We start from the raw sequence: 27990 nt of genomic DNA, 5'->3' as shown, positions 1-27990 counted from the left end.
CCCTGGAGTTCTGTTTACACCTTTATGCAGTACTATGTTCTTGACTTGGCACTTAGATACAATACTTACTTTGCAATCCTTGCTTAATTATGGTTGCTCAGCCTGTCTTTCTGGGTTTGTACTGCTTGCCATATTGCCAGAGCTGGGAAAATGCAGAGACCACCTCTAAGAAGAAAGTAGAATTACTTAACAACTGTAGGTATGAGAATAATAACTATACATATTCACATCACTAGCCACCTTCCCCTCTTATTCTGAATTCTACATTCTCAAAACTCAGAGGTTTAGCAGGAGGAGTTGAGGTGTTGGTCTACTTGGCCTCTCACATCCTTTGGTCTGAATGTTCAGAGCTGTGAGGGGCATGGTTTTTTTCCTAGAAGACTCCTGAAGCAAGGCTGCACCAAGGGGTGCATCCCACAGGTGTGAATTTGCAGATGCAACACTCTTGAAAAACTGCAGTTACTGGTGACAAGTTTCAGAGCCATGTTAGTCTGTATCAGCGAAAACAACGAGGAGTCCTTCCTTGTGGCACCTTAGAGACTTACAAATTTATTTGGGCATAAGCTTTCGTGGGCTATAATCCACTTCATCAGATGCATGGAGTGAAAAAAAGTAGGCAGGTATAAATATACAGCACATAACACATCTTTTCATGTGCTGTATATTTGAACCTGCCTATTTTTTTCACTCCATGCGTCTGATGAAGTGGGTATCGCCCACGAAAGCTTATGCCCAAATAAATTTGTTAGTCTTCAAGGTGCCACAAGGACTCCTCGTTGTAGTTACTGGTGAGTAACTTTTCATCTAGGTCATCTGAGTGGTTGTGTGATAGGTAATTATATGATAAAGGTGCCATTGGATTATGATTTATTTTCAAGTTCTAGTGGCTGCTCCCAGTTTGTTTTTCCATATAAATTAGAGCATTTAGCTGTTGTTAAGTTTGAGTACTCACAAATTAATGCAGCATAAGTAAAATTACAAAAACAAAAATTCTCAATTAGCTGCAGACATATGTATGTATTACTAAATCTTACAGTACCACAAACCACCACTGTGCTTCACCTTTACTTTTACTATGTTTAGTAAATAGTAGAAAACTTTAATGAATAACTTTGGGGTAGTAAAAAGCTATGGTTTGGTTGTTATCCTATGAAGTTTAGATGAAAAGGCCATTGCTTTGATCTTTTGAAAAATTATAATCACAGACTTTTCCTGACTGTTATTGCATCATTTTGCCTTCTTTCCCCCAATAGAGCAAGCAGAAGGAGAATGAAAAAGAAGGGGCCTCAAATTCAACATCTGAGGATGGACCTGGGGATGGATTCACCATCCTGTCTTCTAAGAGCCTCGTTCCAGGACAGAAGGTAATAGAAGTCAGAGAACAGATGTTATATAGTAAGATATAGTAGCATCATAGAGTCTAACATCAGCAAAAGAATATTTCCCATCCTGGATGAACACAAGCTCTCCCCCAGCATTCTGGCTCAGTAGTTTGGGATTTAAACTGGATCCAAACCCCATTGACGTCAGTCAGTTTGGGATTAGGCCCTTATAAGATTTGTCTGCAGATTGAAGGTTTTCAAGATCAAGACTGGATATTCTTTCTTCCTGGTGAGAGTGAAATGATGATTTGGGTCTCCCAGTATGGCTATTGGAGAAGAGGGGGCTATGTTTAGTTAAGGCCTAGCTACGCTGCTTCTCGTTATGTTAACGAACCATGTTTAATCTTCCAGCTAAAATGATTTCTAACAGTTTGGCTGGCCAGAATTCTAAGATGTTTCTAACAGGATTTTGCCATGTCCACATTGTCCAGCTAAACTGTCTAACAAAACTCTCGCCTTCCTCTTTTGTTTCACATGGTGGTCAGGATTTTTTTTTAGCTTCCTTAACCTCTTATTATCATTCTATTTGAAAGATACTGCATAATTTCTTACAGACTTAACTATGGAGACATCCTTCAAGCTTTTTCATTTTAAAGGGTAGGATCTTTCAAAGAAAAATATATTTCATCAAATTTCTTCTGAAGATTCCGTCCCCCCTCCCTCGGAGTTGCATGCCCTGCCTTATAAATCTCAGAGCCTTTTAAAAATACTCAATAATTGGAGCCATACGTATGCTTTGTCAGGCCCTCTTTAGCACTGGCTCTATTTGAGATCAGCACCTACAGCTGTTGGCATGGACCCCTTAGGCACAAGGACCATGTGCATTGGCACCAAGCCAACAGCACCTCTCCCAGGTTTCAGTAGTCCAGTGTCAATTTGGTTTGATTCATCAGAAACTGGGCATGTTGGCCCTGACTCCTGGTTCTTCAGCCCCTGCTGGGCCACGCTTTAGCATATGAAAAAGTAGCCCTAATTTACAGATTGCATACCACAGCACATAAATCTGGCAGGTTCTTTTGGAGCAATAGTGTAGCTAAGTGGATGAGTGTTGGGTCTGCTCTGTTTGAGATATGGGTCCTGTTCCCAGTTCGACCAGATGTGACTTTATGCAGCCTCCCATTTACTTCTGTAAAATGGGGAGGGCTGATACTTAACCTACTCCTAGAGTAGAGTTATTAGGCCTTGCTCAATAGTAACAGTTGTGAAGTGCACAGAATTCCACTCAGTGGAATTGGTAAAACTCATTGTTTTCTGGCTACCAGCCCCACATATCTTCTCCAGACCAAAGGGCATTTTCAATAGCAGAAGATTCCATTGTGTATCATCCAGAAGTTCAGGTCTGTATTTCTGCTTCAGAATGAAGTAGGGAGACTCAGTGAGATTAGGGAGCATGCTCACTGCAAATGAAGTACTCACAGAATTTAAAAGCAAATCTCCAGCAGACTCTACTTAATGTGCAACTGGTGAGTTTCCAAAAAGCTTATAGAGCTTGATGTCATTTTTTGTGTGATAATCTCATATTTCTGTCCTTTTTTCTGTTGTTGAGATTGAACAAAGAGAGAAATGGGACTGTAGAGTCTGTCGAATAGCTTTTTGAACTCTCATTAAGGCTTCAATTATTGGTTGTTTCCAGTTGTGATGATGTGTGGGTGGGGAATTAGGCCTGGTGTACTCTAAGAGCATATAAAAGTAAAGTTTAAAAGTTGGAATCAGACAACTTGACTACAGTAAAATGAATGACCCATGAAAGTGGGGTCCATCTGTCTTCTTTTGTAGTAATTTGGTATGAAAATGGTTTCACAGTTAAAATTATTAGTTTAATTCTTTCTGTATTCTCATTCTCATCTTGCAGCTTTCTCTGACACAAAGTGACGTCAGCCATATTGGCTCCATGAAAGTAGAAGGCATTGTTCACCCAACAACTGCTGAAATAGACCTCAAGGAGGAAATAGGTAAGGCTCTGTTGGAAGCAGCAAAGGCAGATCTAGCATTGGACTGATATCTGGTCTACTGGCTGACTGCTGAAATTGAATACTCTTTCATTTCTGTCCTGAAAACCAGGCTGGAACTGAGCAGGGATGGCAGGCTCCAGATATTTGCAGCTAATCGGTGAATTGCAAATAATAGCTAACACACAGATGAGATGACAAATGCCATGATTAAAATAGGATTGGTTTGATATCTTATCATTCTCCCTTCCAGGTCAAGACTTGTTAAATCTTCTGTGGTCCGTAGCAGTTGTACCAATATAGCTGTGCTGCTGCAGTGCATCTGGTGAAGACGCTCTATGCTGATGGGAGAGAGCTCTCCCATTAGCATAAAAAACCCACCTCTGTGAGTGGTGTAAGCTACGTTGGCAGGAGAAGCTCTTCCACCAGCATAGGGCTGTGCACATGAATGCTTATGTTGGTGCAACTTATGTCGCTAAAGGGGGTGGAATATTTACACCGCTGAGCAATATAAGTTATGCCAACATAGGCTGTAGTATAAACAGCCTAATTGTGGACCTAGTTGAATCTTTATTACTGCCTTTTAAAAGTTTTCATCTTTTTAGAATCCATGGGTGCTAACGCAATTAAATAATCAATTGTTCTTCAAGTATTTTCTTTGTGGGTGCTCCCCTTTAGGTGCACATGCACCTCTGTAGCTCTGGATCAGAGATTTTCTGCCTCATGTTGACACTGAGGCTATAAAGGAGTGTGCGGATGAACTGCCCTCAGTTCCTTCTTAGAATACTTAGTGTAATTAGTTGTTAGTTTCAGTGTTGTTCTAGTTAGTACAGGTAAGTAGGGAGAGGATCATTTCCCCTTTTTCCCTCTAGGGGACTTGTTTCCTTCTGGCAGGACATGCCTGGCTTCTCCAGGCTTCAAACGCTGCCTTTACTGCTCAGAGACCATACCAGTGAGCAACAGCCTCTCTAAATTCTTCCATTGCTTGGGGGAGTCCTACATCACTAAGTGCAACTTCCGTCTAGCCCTCAAGCCCAGGACGAGGAAAAACAGGGAGATTAAGATCAAATTAATCGTAGAGAGCTTTCTTCAACCATCGTCTGAGCCAGGTCAGGAGACTCCCAACCTCTCCACCTCTGCAGCCCCCCCTCCCTCCCCAATTTATCTATCTCAGGATAGATCCAGCACCTCTTCTATCTTAGCACAACCTTCTCCTATGAAAGGGGAGGTGTTGGAAGTGTCAGGGAAAACTTCCAAAAACAGGGGCACAGACTCTTACTTTAAAGGAGCCAGCTCCAAAAAATGACCAGGTGTCTGGAGAGATCTATAGTCTCTGAAGCCTCAGCTTCTTGGCTTGGTACCATTGACTTGAAGGATTCCTCCTCTGGTACCGGCAAGTCTGTGAAGTCCCGGAGTCCCAGAGACATTGCTCTGATAAGATCTCATTATCTTCTTGGAGCAAGGAGGGCTAGCATAGACACTTGGGACGGGAACCATTGGGTTTGGTCCAGCCATTGGTACCTTTGCATTCATCCGAGCTGTTACCTGTGTATTCTGCCCAGCCGTCAGTAGCTATGCATTTGGCACCAAGCATGTAACAGTGCCAGGTATCACTGGCATCAACTTTTGTACGCCCACCAATGGTACCATCAGCAACTCTGTCAGTGCAGCTGCTGCATCGGTACCGATCTCTTACTCAGGTTCGCAAGAGTTTAGGTATTCAAGGGACCTCTCAATAACAGATGAGCGAGAGTCCCCACTCCTCTTGGGTACTGAGCATCTGTAGGTGCTGAGACCCTGATCTCTTGATTACCGCCTCTGGTACTGCAGGACTTTCCACTGTTTTCTGTGGGTGAGACACCACTGGACTTGATGGAGGAAGACTTTCAGTCAGTCTCTTCTATTTCTGTTCAGGATTCTCAGACATGTCTCTCCAGGAAGCCTTTGTCTGATAGTTATAGGGAGGATCGCGCTTGTTATCAAGGGTGGTGGAACCAATCCTGTATGCCACACCCACTTACAATATGTCCCGCAGTGGGACATATTGGGCTGCCTATTAAAAGCAATTTGTCAGCCCACTAGTACCATCTCATAGGGAGGCCAGAGTTGTTCAACTCTCCCATCCCCAACCTGTCCCCGTCCCCCCCAGAGGAGACAATTGAGGAACAGGAAGCTAAGGTGAATAAGGAGGTTACCGCTCAAATACATATTTCATCCTTGTCCCCGGATGAGGCCACCACTCCTTGGGAGATGTTTTTCTTCTGTCCTGGAGGAGGGGACTGTTCTGTGCTTTCCTTCCAATACCACTTATATTAAGGGTGATGAACAAGATCAGATAAGACAGGTTTCAGAGTAGCAGCCATGTTAGTCTGTATCAGCAAAAAGAGCAGGAGTACTTGTGGCACCTTAGAGGCTAACAAATTTATTTGAGAGAACATGAAACAATGGGTGTTACCATACACATTATAACAAGAGTGATCTATTAAGGTGAGCTATTATCAGCAGGAGAGAGAAAAAAAATTTTTGTAGTAGTAATCAAAATGGCCCATTTCCAGCAGTTGAGAAGAAGGTGTAAGGAGCAGTAGGGGGGGGAAATAGATATGGGGAAATAGCTTTACTTTGTGTAATGACCCATCCACTCCCAGTCTTTATTCAAACCTAATTTAATGATATCCAGTTTGCAAATTAATTCCAATTCAGCAGTCTTGTGTTGGAGTCTGTTTTTGAATTTTGTTGTAATATTGCGACTTTTAGGCCTGTAATCAAGTGACCAGAGAGATTGAAGTGTTCTCCAACTTGTTTTTGAATGTTATAATTCTTGACTATGCTTGACATCTGATTTGTATCCATTTATGTAGAGACTGTCCGGTTTGCAGAGGGGCATTGCTGGCACATATCACATTGGTAGATGTGCAGGTGAACGAGCCTCTGATAGTGTGATTGATGCGATTAGGTCCTATGTGATAGGACAGAGTTATCCTTACAGTGGTGATCTGGCTGAGACAGGACTGGTACTCTTACCTGCTTCACCCATGTGCCCAACCATCATTCAAGCTCCCAACCATTCCTCGTCTAACACAGGATGTGGGTCGCATGCTTCTTCCCAACCTAGTGGTTCTCTGACTCAGAGCGTGGCTCCTTGATGGTTCTCAGGGTTATAATCCTCCTGCTCTTCGGAAGTACAGCAGGTATTACTGAATAGTAGGAAGACATCAGTCTGTACTACTTACCTGCAGAAATGGAGGAGACTCTTCCATTTGTGTTGTTGCTGCCTTCTGCTTGAATCTGTGTCAGTTTCAGTCATCCTGGATTATCAGTTGGATCTAAAGAAATCAGGGTTATCAGTTAGCTCAATTAAGGACCATTTGGCCTTAATATCAGCCATTTAACCTCCAGTAGAAGAGTTCTCCATATTGCTCATCCTGTGTCATCTAGGTTTGTAAGGGTCTGGGGAATTTTTATTCCCAGATTAGGGACCCCATCCCAATGTGGGACCTCAGCCTGGTACTTAAATACCTTATGAGATCTCCATTTGAACCTATGGCAACCTGTTCACTCTTGCATTTGTCTATGAAGACGGTCTTCTTAGTAGCCATCATGTTGGCCCCAAGAGTCAGGGATATTGGAGCTTTGATGGCAGGCCCCCTGCCATCTCATGGCATTCTTTAAGGACAAGGTCTGTTAATTCTTGCCTGAAGTTCTACTGAAGTTCCTGAAGCCACATAGTTCCCTATAGGAATCCTGCTTACATACCTGGATGTTAGAAGAGCATTGGTGTTTTACTTAGATAGGACCAAGCAATTTAGAAAGTCACCATTTCCTTTGGAGATAGATCCAAGGAATCCTCAATTTCTAGTCAAGGACTATTGAAGTGGATTTCTGGATGTATTATTGCTTGTTATACAGTTGCAGGTGTTCATCCCCCCAGAGGGTTATAGCACATTCAACCAGATCATAAGCAACTTCTGTGGCACTACTGAAGAATGTACCAATACCTGAAATATGTAGAGCCACTACACAGGCTTCAATACATACATTTTTGAAACATTAGGCCCTGATCCAAGCTGTTAGATTCCATATAGCACTTGGTTCTGCAGTACTGTCTTCAGTACTGGACTCTATTCTGAAATTCCCTCCTCCATATGTGGATACTGCTCAGAAGTGGAGCACTGATAGGGACATTACTTGAGGAAGAGGTTACTCACCTTGTGCAGTAACTGGTTCTTGAAGATGTTTCCCCCTATGGGTGCTCCACTGCCTGCCCTCCTCCCCCTCTGCTTCAGTCTGTTCCTTAAGGAATGTTTGGGTGGAGAAAGAACTCATTGTGGTTTGCCTGCACGCTCCTATATAGCCTTGGTGTTCAGCATGAGGAGGCATTGGGTGCATACACATGCTGAACAGATGCGGTTAACTAAAAATCTCCGATCAAGGGCTTGAGAGGCACATGCGCACCTGAAGTGGAACACCCATAGGGACACACATCTTGAAGAAACGCAGTTACTGCACAAGGTGAGTAATCTCTTCATATATCCCTTTCTGTATTAGTTATTTTGTATTTGCATTTGAACAAGCTCAGAAGGAAATGAAATATATTCATACTACTGCTTGTGTCTTTCGCTATAGATCTCACATGCTTTGTAAACATCAGTGTCATAAGCCTAACACCACTTCTGTGAGATAAGGAAGTATTATCCCATTTTATAAATGGGGAATCTGAGGCAAAGGGCAGTGAAGTTACTTGCCCAATATCAGTTGCAGTCAGGATCCCAGAAATAGGCATAGGGTCAGGGCTTTATATAACCATTCAGCAAGGATTTCATCCCCACTGGCATCTCAACTGTTTATTTTATAAATGATTGCAGAAAAGCAATTGGATCAGTTACCTCAGCTGATTCTGGAAGGCCAATAAAATACAATTTCTGCTGGCATAATTTTCCTGATTGTCCACTTTCTTCACCAGGGAACTGAAGTGAAGTTGCAGAGTAGCGATATCTCTGCCAATAAGCACTGTATCGTCTTCAAAATTGCTGAACCTGGCTTTTAGGTTAGCAGTTTTGAGGTATTCTTGGAAAATTCTTGCAAGGCACATTTTGTATTTTGATTAGAATTTTTTCATAGCCTGTGCACATCTTATTTACGGTAGTTTCTAGTACAGTAACTTCTCACTTAAAGTTGTCCCGGTTAACATTGTTACGTTGCTGATCAGTTAGGGAACATGCTCGTTTAAAGTTGTGTAATACTCCCTTTTAAAGTAATTTGGCAGCCGCCTGCTTTGTCTACTGCTTGCAGGAAGAGCAGCCCGTTGCAGCTAGCTGGTGGGGGCTTGGAACCAGGGTGGACTGGCAGCCACCTATCAGCTCTCCGCTCCCCTAAGTTCCCTGTGCAGCAACTGCCTGCAGTTCAGCTGTGTCCCTCCCCCCACTGCCATGTGCTGCTCCTGCCTTCTGCCTTGGAGCTGCTCCCCGAGACTCCTTGCTGTGCCGGGGGGGAGGGAAGGAAGAGGGGGGCTAACGTCAGGGTGTCCCCCTGCTCCTGCACCCCACTTACCCCATCTTCCATAGAGAAGAGCTCAGGAGGAAGGGAGCTTTTTAGCAGCAGCTGTGGTCTCAGCAAACTCATCTAATTAACAAGGCACTGTGCTTAAAGGAAATGCACATATCTCCCTCCATTCCTGCTGCCTTGCAGAGTGATAGAGTTAACCCTGGAGGGCTTAGCCAATTGCTAATTTGTCATTTAGCAGTAAGGGGAATATCCCACCCTCTGACTCCTCCACCTCGACCAAGCTTTACAATCATCATCACTGTGTACCAGTATTAAATTGTTTGTTTAAAACTTATACTGTGTGTGTGTGTTGTGACAAAGCTCCTCCTCTACCTTGGTGGGTCCTGCGCTTATTGGTGGATTTGCTTGCCTCAGAGGTCTTCCCTTCTGGTGGAACCCACAGTCTGCTCAACTCCTCCTGTGTCTGATCAGGAGTTGGGAGGTTTGGGGGGAACCCGGGTCCACCCTCTACTCTGGGTTCCAGCCTCAGGCCCTGTGGATTGCAGCTATCTATAGTGCCTCATGTAACAGCTGCATGACAGCTACAATTCCCTGGGCTACTTCCCCATGGCCTCCTCCAAACACCTTCTTTATCCTCACCACAGGACCTTCCTCCTGGTGTCTGATGACGCTTGTACTCCTCAGTCCTCCAGCAGCACTTCTCCTTCTCCTTCCCACTCCCACTCCCAGCTTCTTGCACCTCTTGCTCCCAGCTCCTCACACATACACCACAAACTGAAGTGAGCTCCTTTTTAAACCCAGGTGCCCTGATTAGCCTGCCTTGATTGGCTGCAGGTGTTCTAAGCCTGTCTGCCTTAATTGGTTCTAGCAGGTTCCTGATTACTCTAGTGCCACCCCTGCTCTGGTCACTCAGGGGACAGAAAACTACTCATCCAGTGGCCAGTATATTTGCCCTCTAACAGATTCCTGTACCCCACTGGTGTGGGTCTGTCACAGTATGTATATAATATATTCTTTTGTCTGGTGAAAAAAATTTCCCTGGAACCTGACACCCTCATTTACATTCATTCTTTTGGGGAGATTGGATTTGCTTAACATGGTTTCACTTAAAGTCTCATTTTTCAGGAACATAACTACAACGTTAAGTGAGGAGTTACTATATGAGAGATCTGGTTCCCATGCTTTCATCCTTCTCAGCGCTATCTGAGGAGCAAGTACTGCAAACACTACTATACACTTTTCTTTAAACCTATATTATAAAAAAGGTGGCATATTTTATAGAGAACTAAAATTCAGGTACTTCAAATAATAAGATACTAACTCAATGTACCAAAACCAATAAAAAAAAGTGTTACATGCTGTGTTATTTTCAAGAACTCAAATAATAAGCAGATGTGTTGGACAGTACAAAAAAGCATACCTTAACTTCAAGATTTTAACAATAAGGTCATTCTGCTGGTATCTCATATTATCGGGAGATGATTTAATTTAATTATGCATATTAAGAACAATGATGGTCAAATGTAACTGGCATTTAGAAGGTTTAAATTTGCTAAATTTTTCTAAATTTTCCATTCATGTATATCCTCTCACTTTTTTATTACTATTATTATATCAGGGGAAAAAAATAGAGGTGGCTTTCTGTTTGCTATGTCAGAATCTCATTTTTATGATATATCCGGAGAACTGAACAGGCTTCACTAACAAAAATGCATTTTTAAAAAGTTAAATACAACATTATTTTCTCTTGGTTGTTTATATACTAACCTCTTTTTTTCTGAGTGAAGTAGGAAAGAGGGAATTTTTTAGTTTGTTCATGGTGAAGAATACGTGATCATTCCACATCGTTTAAACATACAATGTTTATTTCATACATTTTTTGGTTCACACATGTTAACAAACATTTATTCATTTGGCTTTTGTAAAATGCATAAATGTTAATAAAAATAAGTACTAATAATAACAGGTAGTTTAGGATTGATTAATAAATCCTGGTGAATAAGAGTAAATCAAGATAATACATGTTTAACTTTTGTTCTTGAAACAATTTGCAGTTGTATTTTCTTTTAAAAAGAAATACAGTTTGTTTTGTTTGTTTCAAATAAAAGCCTTTTGCTTTGTTTCCTTGCAGGCAAGGCCTTGGAAAAGGCTGGAGGGAAAGAATTTTTAGAAACAGTAAAAGAGCTCCGCAAATCACAAGGACCTTTGGAAGTTGCTGAAGGTAAAAAGGGCACTATATTATCTTTTTGAATATATCAGCTTTTCCTCCTCCCAAATACTCATTCTTTTCTCCTGCCACTCTGATCTGTTCTTGGGTTAATCTAGAGCTTTGTCTACACTAAGAAATATTTTTTAAAAAATCTCTCTGGTGATGTAGAAGCTCCTGTGCCTTCCTTCTAACTGGTGCTGGTATAGGCGATATACCTGGATGATACGGAGGGGGCTAGGGTCCCCCTGTTCTGTGCCCATCACACGGCTTTGTTTTTTAGCCCCCTGGCAGTAGTTAGGCTGGCCTAATTTACACCAGGGGCCATTTCTGCCCATGGCAGCCCCAAGATTGGGGGAATGCAAAGCTGAGCTTTATGACCTTTGACTTATCCTCCACCCCCAGATTTGCACATTGTGTGTTCCTCAGCCATAGCTAAGGATCCACCTCGCAGTATAATATATTCAGTAGTTTGTAAGTTACCTTGTATTAAACCAATTTTATTAGAACAAATAATCAAAGCAGAAGTTTTCCCTAACTGTACTTTAAATGTTTGAATATCAATATAGATGTAAATCTTGTGATTATCTTTTTCCTTAAATTGTTATTCTCCCACCCTAGCACAACAGCTATATTATCAAAAATATAATTATGAAAGAAATACTTGTGGAAATTTTAAAATATCTGTGGCAATATATAACTCTGAATTTACTTTGTGGAGGTTGCATCTTACCTGTGAACAAAATTAACTGATTTATAGGGGTTGAAGATGGAAGAAAGATATATCAAATGTTCCCTACAATACATTTTCTAATACCTTGTCCAATCTAGTGTTTCAAAACCACAGAGACTGGATGCTGTAAATAGTGTCACTTTAAAAATCCCCCAAATAAATAGCCTAGTTTTAAAAGCAAGGGGCCATGGTGAAGGGATTTTACCATTTGTGTTGTCACATGTTATGTTGGTATTTTTAAAATTGCCACTTCCATTATTTTAGATATTAATGTATGATACTAAAAAAATTTTTAATGGCTGGATCTCTCCTGTAAATACATCCTAAAGGTGACTGACTGTATGTTAAAGTGGTAGATCAGAAAATTCTTGTGTATATTTTAAATAGCACCACTTATAAGTAAGCTTTCTCAACAATTTCCATTATAACGTGAGTAAAGAGCAGAGATGTTTTTTTACCTATGTTTTTGGCACTGTTGTGAATAACATGTCTAGTTCTGGTGTCTGCAATTCAAGGATGTTGATAAATTGGAGGGTTTAGAGAAGAGCCACGAGAATAATTAAAGGATTAGCAAATGTGCCTTATACTGATAGGCTCAAGGAGCTCAATGTATTTAGCTTAACAAAGGGAAGGTTAGGGGGTGACTTGATTACAGTGTATAAGTACCTGCATGGGGAACAAATATTTAATAATGGGATCTCTAATCTAGCAGAGAAAGGTATAACACGAGCCAGTGGCTTGAAGTTGAAGCTGTACAAATTCAGACTGGAAAGAAGGTGTAGATTTTAACAGTGAGCGTATCTAACCATTGGAACATCTTACCAAGGGTCCTGTTGGATTCTCCATCACTGGTGATTTTTAAATCCAGATTGGATGTTTTTCTAAAATATAGTCAAGGATTATTTTGCAAAAATTTTATAGCCTGTGTTATAAAGGAGATCAGACTAGATGATAACAGTGGTTTCATCTGGCCTTCTAATCTACAAATAAGACCCTGTTTTCAGTTGCTTACAACTTTGCCAAACTTTATCCATTTCCTTGAAGTTGAGTGGGACCCAGGAGAATTGGATTCTATTGCATGCCCTGCCACCAAGTTCCTATGTGAGCCTGGGCGAGTCACTTAAACCATACTTTTCATAGTTAGGCACTAATTATATGTTCCTCGTTTTTTGGGTGGCCAATATGAGACACGTGGTGACAGATTTGAAGAAGTGCTGCACACTCACAACTGCAACTGAAGTTGATTGGAACTGTACTTTCAACATATAAAGTGCCATCAAAATATTAAGTACTCTGAAAAATCACCTCCCAGGTGCCTCAAGCTGGACATTCAAAACTGTTGGATACTTTTGATCTTAATCTCTTTGTGCCTCTATTTCCCATATGTAAAATGGGAATAATAAGGTGCTGTGATGATAAATTCATTAAAAATCTGTGAAGCTTTCAGATATAATTGAGAGAATACCATAGAAATGCCCATCAGAAAATTAGTAATACTGTATTCTTCTTCAAGAGATTGCTCATATATATTCCAGTTAGGTGTGTGCATGCCGCGTGCACGTTTGTCAGAGAAACTTTTACCCTAGCAACACTCGGCGGCTCGGCTGGGCACCCCCTGGAGTGGCGCTGCTATGACGCCTAATATATACCTCGGCCGACCCGGCCACCCTTCAGTTCCTTCTTACCGCCTGTGTCGGTCGTTGGAACAGTGGAGTGTGGCTTAGCTGACCTCCACCTTCCCTAGCTACTCGTAGTCTCTTCTAGTTATATTCGTAGTATAGTTAACTGTTGTTGTGTGTGTATATATATAGTTCATTAGAGTTAGTTGTAGTTTATAGTTATAGTTGTTAATTAGTAAGTGTTGCGGGGTTCAGGGGATAGCCCCTTCCCCGCACCCGGTGCCGGAGCTCATGCCTGGCTCACCGGGTTTCAAGCAGTGCTCGGCCTGTCATAGGCCGATGACGACAGGAGATCCCCATGACTCCTGTTTGAAGTGCCTAGGGGAATCGCACTTATCGGCTAAGTGCCCAATTTGCAAGGCTTTTAAGCCAAGGACAAAAAAGGAGTGGGACATTAGATTGAAGCAGCTCCTGATGGAAGCGGCCCTGACACCATCGCCCTCGGCACCGAGCACGAGCCAGTCGGTGAGCAAAGGCACCCCTACGGCACCGGGCATCGCCGGTATGCCTAAGGATTCCCGGCACCGGCCACCGCTGGCACCGAAATCAACCCTACACCGCTCCCTCTCCCCGAGGTCAAAGACGGTGAAGGGTCAGATGACAACGCCAGTGTTGCAGCCAGAGACTGCACCTAAGGCTGACCGCCCGGCACCGATAACTGCCGTGGCACAGCCAAAACCGGTGCCATCGACTCCAGCTCCACGAGGGCAGTTGAGTCCGGCACCCCACAGCTCCCCGGCACCGGCCATGGTAGAGCTCACCTTACCATCGACTCCGGAGACTTTCTCTGTGGCGAGGGACTTGACTGCCATCACTGAAGCAGCACCGCCCCTACCCCCGGTGCGGGTATTGCAGTCCCTGGGCAAGCCGACCCTGACCAGACCGCCGTCCATCAGCTTAGGGGACCGGCACCGATCAAGATCATGGTCCCACCGCCGCTCTGAGTCGAGACGTTGCTCCCGATCTCGACGTCGCTCTCAGTCTCGGCACCGGTCCTCGCCCTGGTGCCAGTCGGGCTCTCGGCACCGGTCAGTCTCTCGATCACCAACACGCTACTCGTGGTACTGCTGCAGTTCCCAGCACCGTACCAGGCACCATACCTGCCGGAGCAGATCAGGGCACAGAGACTCAAGATCTCAGTCGACCTCCCGGCGCCGGGCCGGTCGCAGGTCCCAGTCTCGCTCTTGGTACCGCTATGAGTACCGGCACCGGTCTCCACGATCAAGAGATGCAAGACCGGTCGGGATTTTGGCTCCAGGTTTTTCTGCTCCACCTTGGCCGTCCAGACACACGTCCGCATCCTCCCAGGCGGACAGCTACTACAACCGGGACCGGGATACAGAGGTACCGGTGGGGGTGTTCCAGGACTCTCGGCCGCAGGACATGGGACCTCAGCAGTGGTCCTTCTGGACACCCTGGGCGTACCACCAAGCCCAGGGTGCTCCTCTGGTCCAGACCCGCTCTGCTGCCTCAGAACATCGGGCACCAGAGGCCACCATTTCTCGCCCCCCCGCGGTTGAGTCGGAAGAGCAAGTTACACATCCTCCGGACTCCCCAGGGCATCTGGAGCAGGAGCCGTCCCAGGAGCAGGAGGCCGTCCAAGACCCCCTCATTCCCGGGGTATCCTCCTCTTCCTCACTGGATGAGGCTGTGGCAGGGACCTCATCATCAGGGCCCCCGCTGATAGACCTCAGGGCCCATCAGGACCTCCTGCGCAGAATGGCCCTCAACATCAACCTCCCAGTGGAGGAGGTCCCGGAAGTCGAGGACCCCGTGGTGAGCATCCTCACCGCTGATGCTCCCATCCGGGTCGCGCTGCCGTTCATTAAGACCATCCAGGCCACTCCTGACACCCTCTGGCAGTCTCCAGCCTCCATTCCACCGATGGCAAAGGGAGTTGAGATAAAGTACATGGTACCTTCTCGGGGGTACGAGTACTTGTACATCCATCCTCCTCCCTCCTCCTTAGTTGTCCAGTCGGTCAACCAAAGGGAACGACATGGCCAGCAGGCACCGGCCCCGAGGTCCAAAGAGGCCAGAGGAATGGATCTCCTGGGTCGTAAGGTGTACTCAGCGGGGGCACTACAGCTCCGGGTGGCCAACCAACAGGCTCTACTGAGCCGCTATAACTATAACACTTGGGCTGAAGTGGGTAGGTTCTCCGAGCTGCTGCCCCCGGACTCACGCCAGGAGTTCAATGCGTTCCTGGAGGAGGGCAAGAAAGTGGCCAGGACCTCTCTCCAGGCCTCCCTGGAAGCGGCCGACTCGGCAGCCAGAACCTTGACATCAGGGATTACCATGAGGCACATCTCCTGGCTCCAGGTCTCTAACCTGCCTCCGGAACTGCAGTACACCATCCAGGACTTACCCTTTGATGGCAAGGGTTTGTTCTCGGAGAAGGCCGATCCCAGGCTGCAGAGCCTGAAGGATAACAGAGTCATCATGTGCTCGCTGGGGATGCATACCCCTGTAACCCTGCGTAGACCCTTCAGGCCCCAAACTCACCGCCCGTATTTTCCACCTCACCAGAGGCAGGACTTCAATAGAAGGCGCGGGCGGGGAGGCCGCAGACGCCAGTCCGGTTCCCAAGGAGGCCAAAACCAGGGACCCTCTAAGGCACCACCGGGCCCCAAGGCCAACTTTTGAAGGTGTGCCCGGGGACGGCATACCAGCTTCAGAACAGTATCTTCTCCCTCCCTTCTCCAACCGCCTCTCCCACTTCCTCCCGGCGTGGTCCCAATTAACATCAGACCTTTGGGTTCTGCGCACAGTGAAGCAGGGATACCACCTCCAATTTGCTTCATCACCACTCTCCCGCCCCCCCTTTCCGGTCCCTCTTCAGGGACCCCTCTCACGAGCAAGCCCTCCTACAGGAGGTCCAATCTCTCCTCGCTGCAGGAGCTATAGAGGAGGTACCTCTAGTCGAGAGAGGAAAGGGGTTTTATTCCCGATATTTTCTGATCTCCAAGGGAGGCCTCAGACCTATCCTAGACCTAGACCAATAAATGGATGCTCAAGCTGAAGTTCCTTATGGTCTCCCTGGGAACGATTATCCCCTTACTGGATCCTGGAGACTGGTACGCTGCCCTCGACATGAAGGATGCGTACTTCCATATTGCCATCTTTCCAACCCACAGGAAGTACCTTCGCTTTATGGCCAACCACCAGCACTTCCAATTCACAGTCCTCCCCTTCAGCCTCTCCACGGCCCCGAGGGTGTTTACAAAGTGCCTGGCTGTCGTTGCTGCCCACCTCCGCCGGCAACAGATACATGTGTTCCCGTATCTGGACGGCTGGCTCCTCAAGGAGTCCTCTCAGTCTCAGGTACGCACGTCAATGTAGTTACGGACCTATTCTCCCAGTTGGGACTACTCCTCAACACCGAGAAGTCCACCCTGGTCCCCATGCAGAGGCTGGACTTCATAGGGGCAACACTGGACTCCACTCAAGCCAGGGCCTACTTGCCTCAGCCCCACTTCCAAGCAATCGTATCGATCATACGAAGCTTACAGGCCTCCCCGATCACCTCAGCTCGCACCTGTCTCGGACTCCTGGGGCATATGGCCGCATGTACTTATGTGACAAAGTATGCCAGGCTCCACATGAGACCCTTCCAAACGTGGCTCTATTCGGTCTTCCGCCTGGGCAAGGACCCTATAGACATCCTGGTGACAGTTCCCCCCAGCCCCCTCTGCTCCCTCGATTGGTGGCTAACTCCATCCCTGGTATGCGCAGGGATGCCGTTCCATCCACAGCCACCATCGATGACCTTAACGACGGATGCATCATCCCTCAGTTGGGGGGCCCACCTAGGTCACCTGCGTACCCAGGGTCTTTGGTCGTCCCAGGAGCTGACACTCCATATAAACGTCCGCGAGTTGAGGGCAGTCCGCCTTGCCTGCCAGGCGTTTCAACAACATCTGCACGGCCGTTGTGTTTCGGTGTTCACGGACAACACAACAGCCATGTACTATATCAACAAGCAAGGAGGGACCCGCTCGTCTCCCCTGTGTCAGGAGGCCATTCGACTCTGGGACTTCTGTATAGCCCAGTCGATAGATCTAGTGGCGTCCTTCCTTCAGGGGGTCCAGAACGCTTTGGCGGATCGGCTCAGCCGGTCCTTTCTATGTCACAAGTGGTCAATAAGACCGGACGTCATCCATTCACTCTTCTGGAGGTGGGGATTTCCCCGCATAGACCTGTTCGCCTCCCGCTCGAACAGGAAGTGCCAGGAGTTCTGCTCTTTTCAGGGTCTCTCCCTGGGGTCGATCACGGACGCATTCCTCCTGTCGTGGAGGCACCACCTGTTGTATGCCTTCCCTCCGTTTCCCCTGGTTCACAAGGTCCTGTTGAAGCTCCGCAGGGACAAAGCGCATCTGATCCTGATCGCAACTGCGTGGCCCAGACAGCACTGGTTCACCACCCTGCTAGGTCTGTCCGTAGACACCCCAGTTCCCCTCCCTCTCCTCCCGGACCTGATCACACAAGACCGCGGCAGGCTTCGTCACCCAGACCTGCGAGCTCTCCACCTCACAGCGTGGCTCCTGCGTGGCTAAATGCAGCAGAGTTGAGCTGTTCCGCGCCGGTTCAGCTTGTTCTCCTCAGCAGCAGGAAGCCTTCCACCCGCTTCACGTACTTGGCAAAGTGGAAACGCTTCTCTTGCTGGTGCGCAACTCAGGGCGTTACTCCTTCGGATGCCTCGATCCCCACGGTCCTAGACTACCTCTGGTACCTTAAGCAGCAGGGCCTAGCGACATCCTCTCTGAAGGTGCACTTAGCAGCCATATCCACTTTCCGGCCAGGCGAGGGCGGCCACTCCATGTTCTCCCACCCCTTGGTCTCTAGGTTCATTAAGGGCCTAGAGCGTCTCTATCCCCCCGTACGTCGCCCTGCCCCTACCTGAGATCTTAACTTGGTTCTAACCAGGCTCATGCTCCCGCCATTTGAGCTGCTAGCGACTTGCTCGCGCCTGTACCTATCGTGGAAAACAGTGTTCCTGGTGGCCATTACATCGGCCAGGCGGGTCTCCGAACTAAGAGCTCTCACGGTGGACCCCCCATACACTCTTTTCCATAAAGACAAGGTACAGCTGCGCCCTCATCCGGCATTCCTCCCTAAGGTTGTGTCTGCCTTCCACACCAACCAGGACATCTTCCTCCCGGTCTTCTTTCCAAAGCCCCACTCTTCTCGGCGGGAGCAGCAGCTACACTCCTTAGATGTATACAGGGCACTCGCCTTCTACATTGAGCGTGCGAAGCCGTTCCAAAAGTCTCCCCAACTGTTTGTGGCGGTCGCGGAATGGATGAAAGGCCCGCCAGTCTCTTCCCAGAGGATCTCCTCCTGGGTGACTGCTTGCATTTGCACATGCTATGACCTAGCTCATGTCCCTTCGGGCCACCTTACGGGGCACTCTACTAGAGCTCAAGCGTCATCAACCGCCTTCCTGGCACGCATGCCTATCCAGGAGATATGCCGTGCAGCGAACTGGTCATCGGTCCACACCTTCACCTCGCACTACGCGCTGGTCCAGCAATCTAGAGATGATGCAGCCTTTGGCGCAGCAGTTCTGCATACCGCCACATCTCACTCCGACCCCTCCGCCTAGGTAAGGCTTGGGAATCACCTAACTGGAATGCATATGAGCAATCACTCAAAGAAGAAAAGACGGTTACTCACTTTTGTAACTGTTGTTCTTCGAGATGTGTTGCTCATATCCATTCCAAACCCACCCTCCTTCCCCACTGTCGGAGTAGCCGGCAAGAAGGAACTGAAGGGTGGCCGGGTCAGCCAGGGTATATATTAGGCGCCATAGCGGCGCCACTCCAGGGGGCGCCCAGCCGACCCGCCGAGTGTTGCTAGGGTAAAAGTTTCTCCGATGAACGTGCACGCAGCACGCACACACCTAACTGGAGTGGATAAGAGCAACACATCTCAAAGAACAACAGTTACAAAGTCTTTTCAGTAGAGAGTTTGAATGTGTGTTAAATAAGGCCTGAGACCACACACAGAATGAGGATAAAGACAAATATTAAATAACTACCATTCACTGAATGAGACATGGATCCTGTGGAAAAAGTATCTGATCATGTAATTAAACAACCTTAATTCTGGAACCTATGCTAATTCTTGAATGCTTGATTTTGCAGCCTTTATGTTCTTGCAAGTTTTCTGGAGTGAACAATAATTAGTGTTGTGAGTGAAGTACTTTGGGATGGAAGGTGTGATAAATTGATTATATTAGAAACTAATCATCACCTTTTCTTTATGTATCAGCTGCCCTCAGCCAGTCCAGTGGACTAGCAGCAAAGTTCGTGATCCATTGTCACATCCCACAGTGGGGTTCAGACAAATGTGAAGAGCAACTTGAGGAGACTATTAAGAACTGCTTAACAGCTGCAGAAGGCAAGAAATTGAAATCTGTGGCTTTCCCACCTCTCCCCAGTGGCAGGTACGAATCTTTACCCAGAGGAGGCTGATATATTATTGCAAATTGACTATTGTAAGTGGCATCTGTGGCAGGAAGGAGGATTATTATAGAGGCCAGATTCTACTTCCATTGAAGTCAGTGGCAAAACTCCAGTTGACTTCAGTGGTGCAGGTTCAGGCACAAAGTGCTCTTCTTGAGTAAAATGGTATGAAGTGTCATTTTTGCATGAAGATATCAATAAAAAAACACTTTATAATAAATTATGTAGAACATAATCTAATAAAAAGGAGATTCAAATCTGGCAGATCAAAAATTGGGCCTACCAACTATGTTTTGTGTTGTTGGTGAATAATTCTTTTAATCTCTGGGCCTAATTTATGACTGTTATTCCTTTTTATGCTACCTAACCTCACAGTGATGTTTCTCATTATAAAACTCTGTTAGCTTCAATGCCAGCATTAAATTGGATATAAATAATAATGAAGCAAGCACCTAGTCTATGCCTAAGCAGTTTGATAGAAGATGGTAAATTTTGGTTTGTTTATATAGGTTTCTCCCAAGAACACCCATTAAACAAGATCGTTGTTCAAAATCTTTTCTTTTAGATAAAATTTGTTTTGTTTTTAGAATGTGATTCTGCACTGAAAAGCAACTGTAAAAATCATTGTGGGATTGCAGGTTTGTCTCCCAATAATTTGCAGATCAGATGTGCTTGGTTGACACGTAAAAAACAGTGTTTTGTTATTTTTTTAACTGCCTGTCCACTAACCCACTTTGGACTCTGTCAGTAACAAAGCTTATGCAAAACAATTTAAGCCTTCATTTACACTTATGCAACCCTGCTGGCTGCAGCAGATGCCCTTAGTTACACTTGCACAATCTTTTATGTTTGAGTTTGTAGAGATTTAAATGATTGGACCGAAGTAAATGATTTTGTTGGTTACTTACAAGAAGGAGTATCTGTCTTAGGGTACGTCTACACTACAGGATTATTCCGATTTTACATAAACTGGTTTTGTAAAACAGATTGTATAAAGTCGAATGCACGCGGCCACACAAAGCACAATAATTCGGTGGTGTGCATCCATGTACCGAGGCTAGCGTCGATTTCTGGAGCGTTGCACTGTGGGTAGCTATCCCGTAGCTATCCCATAGTTCCTGCAGTCACCCCCGCCCATTGGAATTCTGAGTTGAGATCCCAATGCATGATGGTGCAAAAAGTGTCGCGGGTGATTCTGGGTAAATGTCGTCACTCATTCCTTCCTCCGTGAGAGCAACGGCAGACAATCATTTCGCGCCCTTTTTCCCTGGATTGCCCTGGCAGACGCCATAGCATGGCAGCCATGGAGCCCGTTTTGCCTTTTGTCACTGTCACCGTATGTGTACTGGCTGCCGCTGACAGAAGCAGTACTGCAGCGCTACACAACAGCATTCATTTGTCTTTGCAAGGTAGCAGAGATGGTTACCAGTTGTTCTGTACCGTCTGCTGTGCCATTGTAAATTGGCGATGAGATGACGGTTAGCAGTCATTCTATACCGTCTGCTGCTGTCATGGATGCTCCTGACTGGCCTTAGCTGAGGTCGGCCGGGGGTGCAAAAACAAAAATGGGAATGACTCCCCAGGTCATTCCCTCCTTTATGTTGTATCTAAAAATAGAGTCAATCCTGCCTAGAATATGGGGCAAGTGTACTAGAGAACCAGTGTATCAGAGAACCAGAGAGCACAGCCGCTCTATGTCAGATCCCACAGAAATGATGAGCTGCATGCTATTCCAGGGGGTGTCCCTGCAACAAGCCCACCCGTTGCTTCCCTCCTCCCCCAACCCTTCTGGGCTACCATTGCAGGGTCCCCCCATTTGTGTGATGAAGTAATAAAGAATGCAGGAATAAGAAACACTGACTTTTTAGTGAGATAAAATGAGGGGGAGGCAGCCTCCAGCTGCTATGATAGTCCAGGCAGTACAGAATCTTTTCTTTAGACATGAAAGAGTGGGGGCTGATGGAGTTCAGCCCCCAATTGCTATGATGAGGATGGTTACCAGCCGTTCTGTATCATCTGCCAGGAATAACCGGGAGTCATTCCTATTTTTTATCCAGGCGCCCCCGGCCAACCTCACCTGAGGCCAGCCAGGAGCACTCATGGGATGATGACAAGGACGGCTACCAGTCCTACTACACTATACTGTCTGCCACCGGGGAAGGGAGAGGAAAGGATGCTGCTGTTCATTGCCTCAGCACCGTGTCTACCAGCAGCATGCAGTAGACATACGGTGACATTGAAAAAAGTCAAGAAACAATTTTTTTCCCTTTTCTTTCATGGGGGGAGGAGGGTAAACTGACGAGCTATACCCTGAACCACCCCAGACAATGTGTTTGACCCTACAGGCACTGGGAGCTCAGCCAAGACTGCAAATGCTTTTCGGGGACTGTGGGATAGCTGGAGTCCTCAGTCCCCCTCTCCCTTCCTCCATGAGCGTCCATTTGATTCTTTGGCTTTCCGTTACACTTATCACAAAGCACTGTGCTGTGGACTCTGTATCATAGCCTGGAGATTTTTTTCAAATGCTTTGGCATTTCGTCTTCTGTAACGGAGCTCTGATAGAACAGATTTGTCTCCCCATACAGCGATCAGATCCAGTATCTCCCGTACAATCCATGCTGGAGCTCTTTTTGGATTTGGGACTGCATCGCCACCCATGCTGATCAGAGTGCCACGCTGGGCAAACAGGAAATGATATTCAAAAGTTCGTGGGGCTTTTCCTGTCTACCTGGCCAGTGCATCCGAATTCAGATTGCTTTCCAGAGCGGTCACAGTGGTGCACTGTGGGATACCACCCGGAGGCCAATACCGTTGATTTGCGGTCACACTAACCCTAATCCGACATGGTAATACCGATTTCAGCGCTACTCCTCTCGTCGGGAAGCAGTACAGAAACCGGTTTAAAGAGCCCTTTATATCAATATAAAGGGCCTCGTTGTGTGGACGGGTGCAGCGTTAAATCGGTTTAATGCTGCTAAAATCGGAATAAACGCGAAGTGTAGACCAGGCCTTACTCTTTCTCATTGTGTTGGCTCTACTGTGTTAATAGGAATAAAAAAGGTTAAAAAAAACTTTATTCCTAAAATGAGCAGATGTGTCGCTGAATGCACAGAAAGAGCTGATCTGATAAGTAATATGCTATTTTTACATAATCGCTTTTCAAAACTAGGATCATATTTTTAAGGGATCAGGATATAAATGTAAATGGAACTAGAATATCATGTTAATGCATGTGTTGTTTCATTCATTGTTTCCATCCTTGGTTTGACTGTGTTTTAGTCAGAGTTAGGTTTGATAGGTCAATAGTGTTCTCTCTTTTTATTATTAAATTGTAGCTTTTAAAATAAATTTGATTTCTAGTTTTCAAATTAGTGTAATCTGCACTGTGACCCTCTTCTTTAGAGTGCTTGTTCATATATATTCCATGATTGGTTCACATGCACCCCATGCACTCAAGATTGGAGTTTTTTGGCCAGTAGAGTCCATTGGGGCTGCACATGTGCCAACTGTCCTGGTGCTTCTGTCCTAAAGACGTAAGGGGCAGAAGGGCCCAACTGCCACTTCTCACCATCCATGGCTGTGAGACGGAGCCCCCAGTGTCTCCCTCTCAATTTATCACTTCTTTCATAATCTCAGTGTAATACATATTTATTAGTGTTCATTAGGATACTTGGGGTTAGTTGGATAACTATCTGTTGGAACATTCTGAATAGGCTTTCTTTTGTTGATAGTTTAGAAAGTTTTTATGTTCCTTCTCCATTATTTTCCTCACTGAGATCTTTTTCCTGTTAGTGGCACTTAGGGATGTCTCATCCTAAAGCACATGATTTTAAATATTGCCTCTTTTGTGAGGCAGCAATTCCTGCCTCTCCCGATGTCTTTTTTATTTGGGGAATCCCGTATCTCCAGTAAATGCTTGGTGTACAAATCCTTTTCTAAAAGGACTTTAAAATCTAGGGAGGCAAATCTAAAAATGTTTTTATTAGACTCCTCCATGGGACCGGCCTTTGATCTGGGCACAGCTGGACAAGTTCCACCATAATCCAGAAGTGCTCCAGTGAATTATGGATCCTCTAGATTCAAGGTTCCATCTTCAGATTCCAGTAGGATAATTATTAAGTCCTCAGAGGAAAAGGAGCATTACTGCTTTGATAAAGTGAAAGATAGATCTTCTCCACGAACTTCTAAAAAGATGTGTAAGTCTACGTACTGCTCCAATTCAGAAGAGGCTCCATGGCCCAAATTGGGTACTGTGGGAGCTTAAAGGGAGAATGGTGTGAGACTTTGGTATTGTATGGCAACCTAAAGTTAGCTGCCTCAGGTACTCAGACTAGAGCATCAGAGGTTACTTGAGCACCAAGTATCAACCAAGAATTGCTTCAAGTGAAAAGAACCCAAAATCCCTTGACTTATTTGGTCATGAGTGTTTCTCTACCATCTTACAATTCTGAAATTTGAATTATCAAGCATTGCTAGTTACGGTTTTTTGAACTAAAACATTTTTGGATTTTACTGATAAGCTACCTCAGAAAAGCAGAGAGGAATTTAAATCTTTAGTTACAAAAGGAGAGACTTAATAGGTAGAACATCATTATAGGTACCTCTAGGCGCTTCTGACCCTGTTTTACAATCCACAGCAACACCAGAAATTATGGGATGGGCACCCTGGCTCCAAAGTTCTGGCAGACAACTGTAGAGAATCTTCTTTCTGAGGGCTCAGACCATCTTAGCTTTAAGACTGCCAATATGCTCCACCTGTGGAAAGATTCCAAAATCATACTTTACTGTCTTAGGATTCATATACCTGGTATCAAAAGAGTTCCTGAGTTCCAACCCAATGTAGTTTCAGACTTCCATTTGAATCAAATGATCTGTCTGCCAGTATTATTTCCCAAACCGCATTTTAATCAAGGAGGGTCTAGGTTTCACACTTTACACATTTGCATGGCCTTAGCATTTTGCTTTCAAAGGACCAAGCCCTTCAGAACTTTCCCAAATAATTTATAGAATTAGCTGAAAGAATGAAAAGGTCAACTGATTTCAGGCTAGTGTACAGGTTTCAGGGTGTATTAAGCTTTGTTAACTAGTTTAGAACCCCCAATTATATTAGAGCCCACTCTACTAGGGCACAGCCAGCCTCTGTTACTTCCTTGTAAAGCATTCTCACTTTGGACATCTTTAAGGCAGCTACTTGGGATTTAGTACATAATTTTACCAAGCATTACTTCATAGTGGAAGCATTGAGATCTCATGCTTCCTTTGGCAGAGCTGTGCTGCAATCTTTATTTAAATGGACTATGAGCACCCACCTCCATGCATAAGATCACTACTTGGAAGTCAACAAGAATGGAATATACATGGACAAGCATTCAAAGAAGAAAAGTTACTTACCTTTACAGGTAACTGGAGTTCAAGATGTATTATTCATATGTATATTGCCTGACCCACCCTCGTTTCCCACTACTATGGAGTCCTATTGCACTGGGATTCTGCAGTGGTGAAGGAACTAAGTGGCGAAGGATCTGAGTGATGATTGGGCCCACACCATCCTTTATGTCCTCCGTATGCGAACATGAGAACATGCAGGGCACAGGCACAGCCCCCACAGACACTGTTGGCCAAGACACCAATCTCACCTGCATAGGGAGCATGCACACCAAGAATGGAATATATATGGACAAACCATTTCAAATGACCTTCAGTTACTGAAAAAGGTAAGTAACTTTTACTTTCACTTACACTTAAATTTCAGAATACATCCTGCTAAACAAGCAAAGGAACTAGTCCTGAGAATTATATCCATACCAAGTTTCAGATTTCAAACATTTTTGTTGTAGTTTTGTTCAAAAGAATGTTAGGGATTTTTGCTGGCATTTTTTTTAAAAAAAGAGAAGAGAGAGTGGCTGTTTGGGTTTGTTGTTTTACAATGAGAAAATATTTTTGCACTCCCCTTTGAGTGGGGGGCGAGTTGCTTGAACTTCTATGCCTGAAAAAAAAAAAAAAAAGTAGGCATAGACCATTGATGGAAAAGGTCAACCCTAAAAATGAACATTTCAGAAAGATGTGTGAAAACAAATAATAATTGAAACTGTTTTGCAACATTATAATAACTGCTGCTGGTGAGTATAATATGGTGTCATTGAGTTCATGTTATGAAAAACTAGTTTTATTTCTTGACTTGTGTGTTTTATACTTGCAATTAGTGTTGTCTTAATGCAGAATTTCTCATGTAATAGTATATATACACTCATTCTGAAAATGCATTTTGTTCTTTTCATTGTCATGAGTACAGTGTTTCCATGCACAATTAGAATGACTGAATTTGAGACTAACTTCCTCTTTTCCTTTTCTTCTGCTGCATAGAAACTGCTTCCCAAAACAGACCGCAGCCCAGGTGACTCTCAAAGCCATTTCCACCCATTTTGATGACACTAGTTCTTCCTCCCTGAAGAACATTTACTTTCTGCTCTTTGACAGTGAGAGCATCGGAATCTACGTGCAAGAAATGGCCAAGCTAGACACCAAGTAGCTATGGCAGCCAAATGAAGCTTTATTTTTCAACGTAAATTTGAGTAGCATTAAAGAATTAGAGGTGGGTTTTATTTTTAAAATGTGGTGAAGAGGGGGAATGTTAGTAGTTTGATGTTTTGTGACTTAATGGAGAACTTTGCTATGGAGGAGAGGGTTTAGTCTGTGATTACTTCTTGCTATAGATACCCCCTACTATTTTATATCACCTTAAAGAAATCTTGAGTAGTTAATTTGCCATTGTTTAAATGTGTCTTGCTTTTTTAGTTTAGGACTCATTTTAGATTTGTAGCTTTGAATTTACACACACACACACACACACACACACACACACACACACACACACACACCTTTGTTCCCCTTTCTTTTTTCGAGGGTGGATGGCAAAATGTTAATTTTTTTTGTCTACATTCCATGTTGAAGAGAGAATTTTAAAGATGTACTAGGACCTTCTATTTTGTTTTACCCCATAATAATCTCTGTAATTACTGAGAATATTTCATCGGTTTTTTTGTTTTATAAGAAAAAAGAAAAGAAAAGGTGTCAAGTGTATTTATTATAAACCATACCCTAACTGCAGATACTTTTGCCTTAAAATGAAAGTCAACAATACCTCGTGTGGAAAATATTTGACATGTGAATACTTAGTGTACAGACAGTACCAAATCTGTGGCCACAAAATACTGCCATATAAAAGACACTGAATTAGACCATGTGTGGAATTTTTGGCCAGGTAATGGGTGCAATGCTGTGCATCAATTCAGGATGGCAGCCATCTCTTCTGAGGGCCAGACTCAAGAGTATTATTGTCTTGAAAACTTAGGTAACCCAAGGCCTTCACTTGGACTATAAATTCTGCAAAAGCAGCTCTAGATGTTGTGAAGAGATAGGATTTGCTGTTGAACCAAACTGAGCAAAAATAGCAAATGAGGGTAGTGGACTTGCAGAGATAACATATCACACATTTCACTCAAAAAGAGGACTAGTAGACAAAAATGAATGGACTTTTGAAAACAGCTTATTCTGCTACTTATTTTAAATTTAAAATCCATTTAAACTGAATTCCTTTCTCGGCTCCATCTTAGCACATGAACTGTGTTTTGAAAGTTTCAGTAAGAAACACAGTTTCTGTGCGGATCCACTTAACATAACTGAGAGCCACTTTAAAAAGAGGGCTTTGTTATTATTATGCACCATGCTAAAGAATGGCATTTGTAATACATGATGTTTTGGTGCAGTATTGATATCAGTCAAATAGCCATATAGCTTATGTCATTTTGGTAAATGATGCACCTTTTACTCTTTTCCAGCTTTATTCATGCCAGTTGATACATGTACTCTCTTGCTACTTCATCATGATCCTTTCTATCTAGCAGGGCATAGTCTGTTCCATAGTCTTCCAGCTCTTAGAAACAAAAAGGTCCCGGCTCTTGGCAATAGTCACCACAAGACGTCCCACGTAGCATCCATTAATCTGGCCTACCCCATCATTCCGGCCCATCGACAGCAGGAAGGTTAGTGATCCTAGATGTGGAAAACATACA

General features: G+C 44.7%; 2 protein-coding genes and 1 long non-coding RNA gene across 4 annotated transcripts in view; 1 reads left to right on the top strand and 2 right to left on the bottom strand.

The window, feature by feature from the left end:
• LOC115655607 (core histone macro-H2A.2) overlaps positions 1-27156 on the top strand; it is a 50039-nt gene extending 22883 nt beyond the window's left edge. Inside the window, exons 5-9 of the mRNA XM_030571230.1 lie at positions 1254-1364; positions 3235-3334; positions 10965-11054; positions 19725-19899; positions 26282-27156. Of these exons, the coding sequence (XP_030427090.1) occupies positions 1254-1364; positions 3235-3334; positions 10965-11054; positions 19725-19899; positions 26282-26447 (642 nt within the window). The 3' untranslated portion in view covers positions 26448-27156. The remainder of the gene's footprint in view (positions 1-1253; positions 1365-3234; positions 3335-10964; positions 11055-19724; positions 19900-26281) is intronic.
• Positions 4-26374, bottom strand: LOC115655608. Its single transcript, XR_004001431.1, has 3 exons — positions 24520-26374; positions 6562-6654; positions 4-165 (listed from the first exon to the last, which is right to left on the bottom strand). It is a non-coding gene; the product is annotated as an uncharacterized LOC115655608 (long non-coding RNA).
• AIFM2 (apoptosis inducing factor mitochondria associated 2) overlaps positions 26988-27990 on the bottom strand; it is a 39642-nt gene continuing 38639 nt past the window's right edge. For both annotated transcript variants that reach the window (XM_030571229.1, XM_030571228.1), the window contains one exon: positions 26988-27970. In XM_030571229.1, coding sequence (XP_030427089.1) covers positions 27816-27970 — 155 coding nt within the window. In that variant the 3' untranslated portion in view covers positions 26988-27815. The remainder of the gene's footprint in view (positions 27971-27990) is intronic.

This window comes from Gopherus evgoodei, chromosome 7 (assembly GCF_007399415.2).
Source record: "Gopherus evgoodei ecotype Sinaloan lineage chromosome 7, rGopEvg1_v1.p, whole genome shotgun sequence".
Taxonomy (NCBI): Eukaryota; Metazoa; Chordata; order Testudines; family Testudinidae; genus Gopherus; species Gopherus evgoodei.
Note: the sequence above shows the minus strand (reverse complement) of the source record. Positions and strands in the feature narration are given on the sequence as shown.